This window comes from Pteropus vampyrus, unplaced genomic scaffold (genome assembly GCF_000151845.1).
Source record: "Pteropus vampyrus isolate Shadow unplaced genomic scaffold, Pvam_2.0 Scaffold374, whole genome shotgun sequence".
Taxonomy (NCBI): Eukaryota; Metazoa; Chordata; class Mammalia; order Chiroptera; family Pteropodidae; genus Pteropus; species Pteropus vampyrus.
In genome coordinates, this window is record NW_011889155.1 from 1,011,405 (window position 1) to 1,023,127 (window position 11,723).

The 11,723-nt window shown below is 45.3% G+C and overlaps 1 protein-coding gene across 1 annotated transcript; it reads right to left on the bottom strand.

Annotated features, from left to right (window-relative positions):
- Window positions 1-1,000: 1,000 nt before the first annotated feature.
- Window positions 1,001-11,341, bottom strand: EMC1 (ER membrane protein complex subunit 1). Its single transcript, XM_011379757.2, has 8 exons — window positions 11,144-11,341; window positions 10,671-10,790; window positions 9,616-9,753; window positions 6,429-6,602; window positions 5,624-5,834; window positions 4,600-4,684; window positions 3,415-3,544; window positions 1,001-3,257 (listed from the first exon to the last, which is right to left on the bottom strand). Exons 1-8 carry the CDS (start codon window positions 11,294-11,296, stop codon window positions 3,078-3,080), a joined length of 1,191 nt encoding a protein of 396 aa, XP_011378059.1. The 5' UTR covers window positions 11,297-11,341; the 3' UTR covers window positions 1,001-3,077.
- Between the last annotated feature and the right edge of the window lie 382 nt (window positions 11,342-11,723).

Consider the following 11,723-nt stretch of genomic DNA (forward strand, 5'->3'; position numbering starts at 1 on the left):
TGAGGACAAACTATGACAAAATACTGCCCCCTAAATTCTGTCTAGTTGCATAGCTAGTTCCCTGCTGGTCTGGCTTAAGCTAGGGATCCATTTTATAGTAGCTTGAAGAAAAGATGGATTATAGGTAAATGGGAGTTCCCACCACAGCTATCTGAACCAATCTCTTTTTGAGTTGTTTTTCATTGTCTTGCTTCTTCACCACATTGATTTTCATTTTATTTTATCGTGTATCATTGGTGTTTGTGTAAGCTGTACCAAGTGCTTTTTGTACCACGGCGAGATACTAACCAAGGAGATCTTCATCAAACTTGCTGGGACATAGCTCTTCTGTGGTGCTAGAGAAGCATGGAGCTGTACAGGTTAGCAATCTTTAGTGCTTAAGAAAGAAGTAATACCGTCTCATTAAAATGAAAGAACTTGACAAGGATTTATAGCTAAACCAAGGGCCAAAGGAATGCCTTCAAGAAGTTTTACAACTGCTCCAGTACAGACAAAACGATAGTCAGTCAAGGCCCAGAATTCTACTCTATAGAGAAAGGCAGAATGAGGTAACTAGGTAATTCATAGTTTAGAATTGTAGACTCTAAGCAAAATAAATATTGGAGGAATGCTAACAAAATTAAGTAGGTTTCAGGAAAGTTTAACTCTATAAGTTCTTGTGGTAGTTATTAAACTGTAAGGTCAGTAATAAAACCATATTATCTGCATAAGAGCCCGTTCACCTTTCATTGCTGGGAGTAGAGGAAGGGGAGCAGTTATCAACCCCCTCCAAAAATGGTATTAAATCAATAAGCTACAATTTTAAGAAGAGAGTGGATGGGGCAAAATACTATTTAACACCCCCTCCTCCACCAAAAAATTTAAAACTATACTGTATTTCATTCATGCACATTCCCCAATAATTGATTCCTGTCAAAGGCTAAGGAAAAATTAACAAAAACCATAAACCATTTACATTATTCCCAGCAGGAACTGAGAATCACTAAACACCATTTAGCTATAAATTTTTATGCTGAGATTTTGTATGTTGACCAAACTAATAAATTATGACATCCAAAATATTGATGAATCTTTTAAGTGAAACATTCATTGCAGGGGGCCCCAAAATTAACCTAACTAATGAAGACAGGGAACAGATGGCTCAAGGGGTATGTAGAGAAAAAAAAGGAAAATGAGAAAACCCAATAGAGAATTGAGGAAAGTTTCAAAAGCCCTAGGCAGAGGGTGAGCTTAGCTGGTCAGAACCAACGGCTGCTGTAAGATTAGGAAGAGGTCGAGAACTAGAGACTTGGACTGACCATGCCATTAGCATTAGCTGCTTTAAGCACCTGCTTTACGGTAACGTTCAGTAAAAAGGTAATAAAGCTAAAATACAGGGAATTTTACCAAAGGACAGATAACTTTCCTCCCGTTAGCTTGTTCTTTCAGATCCGGCACATACGTAAATAAATATAAACTAGAATCTTGCATATTTATTGGGCTGTGCAAGTAAAACAGGCAGCAAGGCAACAGCCAGTGAGGCAGCTTGTGCGTGTTTATGTCAGTCAACATTTCAATCCGGCTTTCTCAAAACTGGGGCAGGATTCTTTTAACTTAACACCTTTCCCCTTCTCTCAGGTCACTTTAAGCACAATATGCCTTGAGTAACGATGAACAGATGCCTGTTGTTATTTTTTTTCCTGGAGACACTCAGATGTTCGTTCACTCATTAAAATCAATTTCACATTATTAGTACTAAAGTAAAATTATTTTCTTCTTCTCTGCCATGATCTACCATCAGCATATCACCATAGCAACATAAAAAAAAGTGGTTTTTAAAAAACCATTTCTGCACTTTTTGTCCCCTCTAATGAAAAAGTAGTCTCAAAATGATTTTCCTAAGCCACAAAAAAGGACTTAAACAGGGTCATTTGTCATTCCCTTTATTCAGACACTTGAGTGTACCACTCCCCCCACAGGGCTAGAAAAGGTCTACTCTACATTTCGTTCTTCACAGTACAGAAAAACCCCATCATCCCCCAAGTCCATAGACAAAGGAAAAATTTTAGGGCACGTTTTATCTGTAGCTGAGACAACCGCCCAGTCAGCAATGCCTCAGCCACAAGATGCCAATCTCCTATCTCTACCCCTTCTCTCCATTTTTTAAAGATCTGTAAGATTTAAAATCTCTGTTTAAGAGAAATCAAGTGACCCACGTGTTAATTTATATCTAAATCTAAAAATAAATAATGAGGGTCTTTAAAACAGGACGACTTTCTCTGGATTATAAAATGGCTAGACCAGCTATGAGTGAAATGAGAGGTGATGAGGTACTGTGCAGCGGGCAGATTCTCCTCCCTTGAAATCTCTTCATGGTTCAGACAATTCAGTAGTAATAAGTATTAAAAAGCCCTCAGCTTGGACACACCTCAGGTGAAAAGCATGCGCAATGACCCACAAAGCGAGATGCTAATTACACACTTGGCTTTTGAAAAACTGAAACGAAGACTGGGTGGCCCAACCTAAATGACAGCATGAAACTTAGAGGCTTAATTAAAATAAAGTTAACACCAAATATAGATTCCTCAACCTGGAGTTACTTTGGAGAGAAGCCATGAGAGGCTGGATCAGTCCTCAAATTCAAGCTAAGGGTGGCTCTTCTTTCTCTCCAACGTAAAACAGCAAGTGCACCTGTGAGGTGGGATTGAGTTCCCTCTCAACTTTGAAGCAAGAAGCAGAGAAACAGAAGGCCAACCAAAGTCAATTTAAACAGGCCTCACAAAGGAGAAAAATCTGTTGGCGGTCTTATAAACACCACCACTCAGATGAGCAAAGAAAGGAAACAGGGCAACGGCCTTTTTCGGGGGAAATCCATCAAGATGCTTCGAGATTCTCAGCTGAAAGAGTTCAGCCTCCACCCACAGATGACTATACACCAGACGTATCCCAACAGGACACTCCATGACAGTTCCTCACAACTTGGAACCGAGGTGAGCAGCCGACACGCAGCCTCCCCCGCCCTGTCGAACTGCCGCTGGAGCCTCTCTGCCGGCCCTTGCTCCCTGCGGCTCTGATCCCGGGCAGTGGGTTCTGGGTCATTACCGCCACGCACGATTCAGGAGCTTCACCTGTGCCAGTCTCTTAGTGATCATGGTGGCAAAAACCAGGCCAAAGAGGACACTGCTAATTAACACGTAGTCATAGTCATCCTTCAGGACATCGAACTGTTTGGATGGGTAGACTCGTGTCTGGTAAATGTCCAAACCATAGGCCACAACCTGGAAGGCAGAGGGCATGAGAAATACATAAGAAAGGCAGCCGGTGATCCGCCACAACCTCACACTTGGGTAAGAAAGGAAATGGAATCTTCAGCTGTTTTCCCAAGGGTGAAACCAAGAGCAGCTGTTACACAGGGTGGCTGTGGGCTATACTCACCAAACAAGTGGACTCCAGGCCTGAGGGAGCGGTGTAGATACCTCGCATCCGAGAAACTGTCTGGTTATAGTTGATGAATCGCTCTGCATGAATCTGGACATCTGGAGAATACGGTATTAGGTTCTCCTCTCTGTAAAACATCGGCCGGGACCAGCATTCAAAATGCTGTAAGGAGATCCCTCGGCTGCCCCTTCCGAGTCCTGGGAGCTTTCCAGGCCATATATCTAGCCTCACATCTTCCTTTCGAAGTCTACCTGCTCCGGGTAGTTAAAAATTTAGCAGCTAAATGTTAAGAAGGCTGCAAGAAAGCAAGCTGTGTGGACACCAAAACAGAGATCTGGATTCCTACCTCGTTCTAAAATTAAAAACAAAAACCATACAGACAGCCAGTACTGCACACCAAGGGAGGCCAGTCAGAACCATTTTAAAACCAAAACATTGAGCCACTAGGCCAACTGCGGCTCTCTAGCCCAGAGTGCCTCTACCTACAGTCCTTGTGAAAACCGTAGTAGCATCCCATGTCTTTTCCACAGCTTAAACACCCTTCTCCTGCACCCCCTTCTCCACTCTCACTCTCTCTCCCCACCTCTAAACCATGCTCCTCTTGCCCATCCTCATGTGCAAAGACAGATCTACTGTCTTCTCATGTTGCCCACAGTTCCTCAGGCCCCTAAGGGAAGAGAATTTGGAATGGAGGTGAGAAAATATGCAGGGATGATGGCTGGAAGGTGACAAGCTATTGACTTCCCCATATGACCCAGCCCCCAGTATGTCCCCAACCTCATTTCCTAGTGTTCCCCACTGGCCTCGGGCCCTCCCTCCAACTCCCCAGGTGTGCTCTCAGGGCATTCGCACTGGTGTTCCCACTGCCTGAAAAGTTCTCCCTCAGACATCCACAAGGCTGGCTTCTTACCTCCTTCAGGTCTTTACTCAAAGTCACCGTTTCAGAGGGGCTTTCACAGGCCACCCTCTCCAAGTTCAACTGCAAACCCTTCCCCCAAACCTTCATAGCTTGTCCTTTCTTTTTTTTTCTTAGGATTTATGAGTACCTAATGATTTATTGTCAGAGTTGCCCACTGCTATATCCCTGGCCCTTAGTACAGCAGAACAGCATGCAGCAGACTGAGGGCCCAACTCAATCAACAGGTGAAGTTCCTTAAGGTTAGCACCTCCGCAGGGTCTCACCTGCTTTGTTCTGTTGGGATCTCAGGACGGCGGGGATCCAGCAAGGCCTTAGGAAGAGAAAGAATTGCTCCGGAAGGAAGCCCAACTGCACAGAAAGAAGTGAAAGGGCTGTTCGCACCGATCTAATCCCGGATTAGACTAATCACAAAATGTCATTATCACAGAAACTTAAAATGGGGTTTAAAACCAAAAAATGCATCAATGAGACTCCCTTAAATGGCCAAAAATGATAATCCAAATAATAGGCATGGGTCTGAATGAAGGTTCCTACTTTTGAAAATACTGGTTTCCTCACACATCCTGAGATATCAGAAAATAAAGTTCTCAAATCAAGACATGGGCGATGATGACAGAGAAGGGCACAGAAGGCCACTTAGATCTCTTCACCCCTCTCCTTTCCCTCCCTCCAGTACCACCTGCCCCAACCAAGCGTGTCTCCTTCCCATTAGCCAAACAAGCCGTGTGCACTGCTGCTGCAGTGAGGGGGCGGGGGGTGGGGGGCAGAGGGCAGGACGGCCTGCTGGTCTCAGGACTGGTGGGGATTCAGCCTGGGAAACTCCTGAGAGGGCTTCCTCCTATCTCAGAATACAATAGCAGCACCAAGTGCCTATCGAAGCTCAGAGTCCCAAACATCTTTGGCAAAATCAACCAGACAGAGCAGCTTATCAGACAACCACTAAGTCCTGAGCTCAGACTAAGGAAGAGACCCTAAACCATGCCAGTTTCTGCAGCGTCAGGACAGGCCACCTGTTAGAAATGATATCAGGGCTCAACTTTCTCAGTAAGGTAAAAATGCAGAACTGAGAAATGAAGCAGTTCATCAGAAATGAGAACTGAGATATGGCATCTTTCATGTACGGCAAGGCCAGACTAAGGAACTTTTTCTGCTGAAATGAAGCCCTCCTCGCTAACCTTCCTTTACAGTCAAATGTGGCTCTGCTGGCAGTGCATCCCCAGCTCTGTCCTTCAGTGTGGCTACCTAATGGAACCCGGTCACCCTAGAGACCCTCCCTTCGTCACTCACTAAGCAGATGTCGGCTGGTGATGCCCCGCTCAGTGATGGTGACTTCCATGGCACTGATGGAGGAGGGGAAGATGTAGGATTGCTGGAGGACCTGGGGCAGCTGGGGACGGTCCAGGGAGCTGAAGGCGGTGGCGTTGTATTGCTCAGTGCCCTCGTAGAGCTCCAGCGCGGTGAACTCGTTGCGCCGGGCTTTGGTATTCCAGTACTGATACTGCAGACAGAAGAGGGGGCAGCTGGGGTTTAGCTCCTGGTCCAGTTGGACAGGGGAATTTACATGAGAAGGCACCTTTCATTAGCTACACGCCCAGGCAAGAGAGGACCACCCAGCACCTGGTTTTTTTCCTTGCTAACAAGTTTACTAGCTTTCAGAGTAGTTTTCTCCAGGCTATGTAAAGTTTGCCACAAGCAAAAAAGGATTCTCAAGATTCTTGGAAGTCAGAATAATAGCTGACATTTGAGTGCTTACTTTGTGCCAAGCACTGTTCTAAACTAGACTAAAGGTGACTGTTACTATCTCTGCTTCACAAAAGATGCAACACAGAGAGCTTAAATAACTAATTCAAGGTCGTACAGTTAGGAAATGGAAGGGCTGGGATCAAACCCAGGCAGCCTGATTCCTGAGCCTAACCCCCAACCAGCACTCTATGCTGCCATCCAGGAGTTTTGGATCCTTTGAACACACAAAGCAGCAACTGGTTTCTTGAACAGGAGACAATGAAAGGATTTCAGATGCAGGGAGACCAGCCATACACTTGGGTTATGTTGTGTCCCTGACAGTGACACCAGTTGATCTGCAGCTCCTTACCACCACCCAGTTCTCGGAGTGCACGATGTGGACAGGGCCTCTGGCTTTCCTCTGAACAGAGGAGTGGATGATGCGCCCAGTGACGCCGTCCACAAGGAAGATGCCAATGAAGGTGCGCTCATGGTGTACATCTGTGCTCTCTGTCACCACGGCCAGCAAGTTGGGGTTCAGGCTCTGCGGGGGAGAGAAAGGCTCCCTCAGAACCACAATGGCACCTCAATCACTCCATACTCCACTGTAAGCCCTGGCTGGTGAGGCAGACCCAGAGCTCGGTGGCCTGGCAGAGGAATCGGGTTTTGTGGTCACAAGAGCTTCCTATTCAGAGTTCATCATCACTGCACTTGTTTAGTGTCCACTGGGTGCCATTCCAGGTACTTTGCCTACATCATTTCACTGAATCCCATAAACTTTGCTAAGTAGCTACTATTACCCACATTTCATAGATGAAATGTCTTAAAGCAGTTAAGCAACTTGCTCAACTCACAGATACAGCAAATGGTACCTCAAGATACAGTCCAGGTCCGCCCACTCACTGACCTAAGGACATTGCTCCAGCAACGCTACTTCTCTCCACCAGTGGCTCCCTATCACTCAATCAAGGGATGAGTCTCAGTTCTCACCTTAATTGACCTACTGGTACCATGTGAAATGGGATCACTCCCTTCTTGAAACACTTTCTCCACCTGGCATCCAAGACACCAGCTCCCTGGTGTTCCTTCAGCCTTACTGGCCACCACTTCTCAGTCTCTTCTGCAGGTTCCCCCTCACCTCTCAGATCTCGTCTGGGGACTCAGCCAGTCTCATGGCTTTCACACCATCTATGGCTGCTGGCAGTGCCCAACTTGACATGTCCAAACCTAGACTTCTCCCTGAACTTCAGACTTGATTAACAGACTGCCAGCTCATATTTCTTCTTAGATGTCTCATCTCAAACCTGACAAGCCCCAAACTGAATTCCTTCCACCCCTGATAAAATCTGCTCACCCCTCAGGCCTCTCCATACATCAGTGTCTTAGACCTGGAACCTCTGAGTCATCCCTGACTCCTTTCTCTCTCACATAGATACACATCCTATCCATCAACATATCCTATTGGCTCTACCTTCAAAAGTATCCAGAATCAGATACTTCCTCACCTTCTCAGCCAACCCAGTTTAAGCCGCCATCACCTCACCTGGATTACTACAATAGCCTAACTGTCTTCCTGCTCTTCTCCTCAGCCTGTGACAGCCTAATCTCAACACAGCAGGCCACGTGAGCCTCTTAAACCTGTCATTTTTGTCATTTCTCTGCTCAGAACTTCCCAGTGGCTCTTTACCTTACTCAAAATAAAGACTAGAGTGACGGCCTGTGATCTAGCCCTATCACCTCTCTGACCTCAGCAACCTAGACTCTCTTCCTTGCTGACCCTGTTCTAGTCACACTATCCTCCGTACTGTTTCTGGAACATTCAAGCATGCTCTGGCTTTTCTGTCTGGAAAGCTCTTCCCCTAATATCATATGACTCACCTCCTCATTCCAAGTTTCACTGAAGTGTCACTTTCTCAATGAGACCCTCCTGAGCCGCACAATTTTCATTGTATCCCCTTCCAATTCCACGCTCATTTTTCTATAGAACTGGTCACCCTCTAATATGCTATTTATTTTCTTTATTAGCCTCTTCCAAATACAATAAAAGCATTATGAGAACAGGAGATATTGTCTATTTTGTTCACTGATGTATCCCAGCGTCTAAAAGACTGCCTGGCATCCAGGTGGTACTCAAAAAAAATTTTTTAACAACTTCATTTCTGTGGTATTCCTTCTCCAAAACCCATAACCACAGTCTAACCGTAAGAATATCAGACAAACCAAAATTGAAAGACATTCTACAAAACACCTGACTAGTACTCTTCAAAACTGTCAAGGTCATGACAAATAAGGTTACAACTGAAAAGCTGTCAAAGACCAGAAAAAAAAAACAAACAGGCTTGACAACTAATTGCAATGTAGGATCCTGGATTGGATCCTGAGACAGAAAGGACAGTGATGGAAAAGCTGGTGGAACGCAGAGAGCAGAGCTGAGTTAATGGTCTTGCACTCGTGTTGGTTTCTTAGTTTAGACAGATGTACCATGGTCGGCTAGAGGAACTAGATGAGGATGTACGGGACTGCAGCTTGTCTGTAAATCTAAAATTAAGCCAAAAAAAATTTAAAAAAACACTAAACTAAAAAATTTGCATAACAAGTATGAATCCAAAAAGCCTTACTCTTAACTACTATTCTTCCAACCTATGAAAACACAAGTATTCTGCTAAATTTTACCTCATACAGATAAAATTACATAGGGAATATTTTTTCTAGTACAAGACAAGTCAAAACATACTTTAGAATTTGTACTGTTTTAGTGGTTCTGAACCAGTAAAACTGACTGCAGCCACGTGGGAGGCGTCATCAAAAGAGTTCAGGTTGACGGCACTAACGATGTCAACCGTGTGGCAGGCACCATTCTAATCACGTTACATGTTATCATTAATCTTCAAAATAATCCTATGACATCGTTACTACTATCCTCATTGTATTGGTGAAACAGAAGCCTGAGAAGCCTGAGCAGCTCGCCCACGATGAACAGCTGGCCTGCAGCAGAGCTGGGTCTCGACCAGGACGGTCCAGCCAGAGGCTGCGCGTGGCCTCTGCCAGGGGAAGCCACTTCTGCATCGAGTGCCTGGGTCGTGATACCCTGTTCTATTGCATCTCCTTCTCGAACTCAGCCTCTGCTGTGCCAGAGGGTGGAATTAGTGTCCATTACCACAGTGACTGCTTTCTCTCATAGGACAGTGCTACAGCCCACTAGTTACCACTCCATCTCCCTCCCTTTACCACTAACTAGAGTGCTGATCACACAGATGGAGTTTCTGATGGATCAACTACAGTTTAATGCCAGAAAGTTCTATCAGTGCTACCACTAATAATACAGCAGCTAACATTTATCGGGAAGTGGCCATAAGCCAGACACTAGGCTAAGCAGGAGTGTCTCATGTGATTATCACCACCACCCTAGAAGGGTGGTACACTATGCACATTTCACAGACAATAAATAAGGGCTCAAAGGAATTAAATGACTCGCTGAAGGTCATGTATCTACCAAATCCTAGAACTAGAACTTAAACCCTTGATTTTCTGCTCTACGCCAGACTGCAGTGCTGTACCTTATAGAGCACGCTGCGGTCCCCCATCACACGGCCCTGGGAATGAACGTGCTCGCTACTGCGCTTCCCCTTCACCTTGACAATACGCTGTACTTCCGGAGGAATGGTCAGCTCCCAGCTCAGTTCAGTGGTGAGATCCTAGAGCAAGGGCAAAACAGCCAGCTGGTAATCAGAAGGGTACACCTAGACCAGAGACAGCTGCAGCCAGACACATCCTACAGTTCATTATCTGGGGCCTCTGTGCTGTAAAAAAACAGATCAGAGCTCCCAGAAAAACAGCACCAAAGATCCAGTTTGTGAAGAAGTTTTGGAACTCTCAATTTGATTAAGAAAAATACTACAGCAAGAAAGCAGAGGACTATTCAATAGTACCCCATTGTTTATCTGAGTAGGAAATATCCACATTCCTGTACACTGGGCCAGCCATGATTTACTGAGCTGTGTCCGAGCTCTGCACCTCTATGCTACAGCACCTCTCCAAAGGCCCTATGGGACAGGACGGAAGGGCTGTCTGGTGAGTACACGCCACAAATTACTCCTCTATGCAGCCCAGGAGCTTCTGAACCTCCGAGCTGGACTTCAGAGCCAGTGTGCATCACTATTTGCAAGAGTTGGACTCAAGTATGTCAGGATCAGAGCAAATTGATCCCATTTCCAGAAATAAAATTCAAAGCACACACTCTATCAAGAGTGGATTAATAATGTTATCTTTGTATAGAAAGTACTATTACTCAACCCCCAACCCCACCTGCCACCCTCCTCAAAATAGAGAAAAATGACCCTTCTCTCTACTACGGAAAAGAAATGTAAAATGATAGCTCCATGGAAGCAGAGACTCTGTCTATCGTTCACTGCTCTTTTCAGAGCATCTAGAACCATGCCTGCCGAGTAGAAGCTGCTCAGTAAATATGAAAATGATTTTGAATCAGGTATCAGGACTCTGCTGATCTAAATTTACAACAGAATAAATAGTAAAATTCACTTCTTAGCCAAATCGCCAGGAAACACCCACATCCCTCCTGCAAAGGGTCCTGCCAGGATGCCCTCTTCCTTACCTTTCGAAGTCGATATCCACACAGCCGTCCCTGTTCTGCATCCACCAAATAGAAGAAGATGGAAGGGGCCAGCTCATGTAGCTGTCGCAAGACATTCCGGGTGGCTGGGAATGCTGTGACCTTGAAAACCCCAGAAAGTCCAAGAAAATAGTTAAAGGAAAAGGTCAGGAATGTCTGAGCAGTTTCTCAATACTTATTACTACTTCCCATCAAAGAGAGCCTAAGTAAGAATAAAACAGCAAATCTTAGGAGAATTGAAGTCTACTGAACTCGGTTAGGGCTTAGATTTAGTTCTGTTAAGACTAAGTTTCCACAAGTGCAGAAAAGTAATCGAGTCACTCAGAGATGCCCTTCAAGCTCAAATGTGCGCTGTGAACAGCTCCCATCTCTGGTACACTGACTGCTGTCTGACCACCCCGCCCCTACGCCCGACTCCACCTGAATGTTCTCCAGCCACTCTGAAGATGTCATACCTTGTACTCATCATCTATCAACAGCAGCACCTTGGCATAGTCTTGATCCATGATGGGGAGAAGCAAAGACTGCAAGATGGGGCGCTTCAGCACTGGGGGAGCCACCTGACTCCACTTCCCAAAAATGGGATTGAAGACATAGAGAGAACTCATTCCTGTCTCCTGAAATAGGCAGTCAAACTGTCAGCCTCAACCAACATGAAAAGAATGCAAATCCCAGGGGTAAATCTGGAAAGCTGGGATTCAGTTCAACTGTGCCAGACTCCTTAGTCTTTGCCCTCTTTGTGGAAAACAGTCTTGGCTGAAGGAGAATGGTCCCTGAGACTCATGTGTCAAAAAGAAAACGGTCCCACTTCCTCTTGACCCCAAAGCTAATCAAGAACTGGACATGCTGAGGAAGAAATAAAACAGTCAAGAACCAATTCAGCAACCCCAAGGCAGCCATTCTAGCAGAATGTCTCCAAACCCCCTTTCTAACAACACAAGAACGAACCCACAAAAATACATCTAATTCTGGGAATCAGAGATATAAAGAGCTCTGTGTCCTGCTCTCCCTCATCTAGAGATGAGAAAATAGCCG

Coding starts and splice junctions, on each gene's coding strand:
- EMC1 (XM_011379757.2), bottom strand. CDS start 11,296: ATGAGTTCTCTCTATGTCTTCAATCCCATTTTTGGGAAGTGGAGTCAG. Junction 6,603..9,615: donor ACCGCAGCGTGCTCTATAAG/GTACAGCACTGC, acceptor TCTCCCCCGCAG/AGCCTGAACCCCAACTTGCT. Junction 3,258..3,414: donor GCCTGGAGTCCACTTGTTTG/GTGAGTATAGCC, acceptor TCTGCCTTCCAG/GTTGTGGCCTATGGTTTGGA.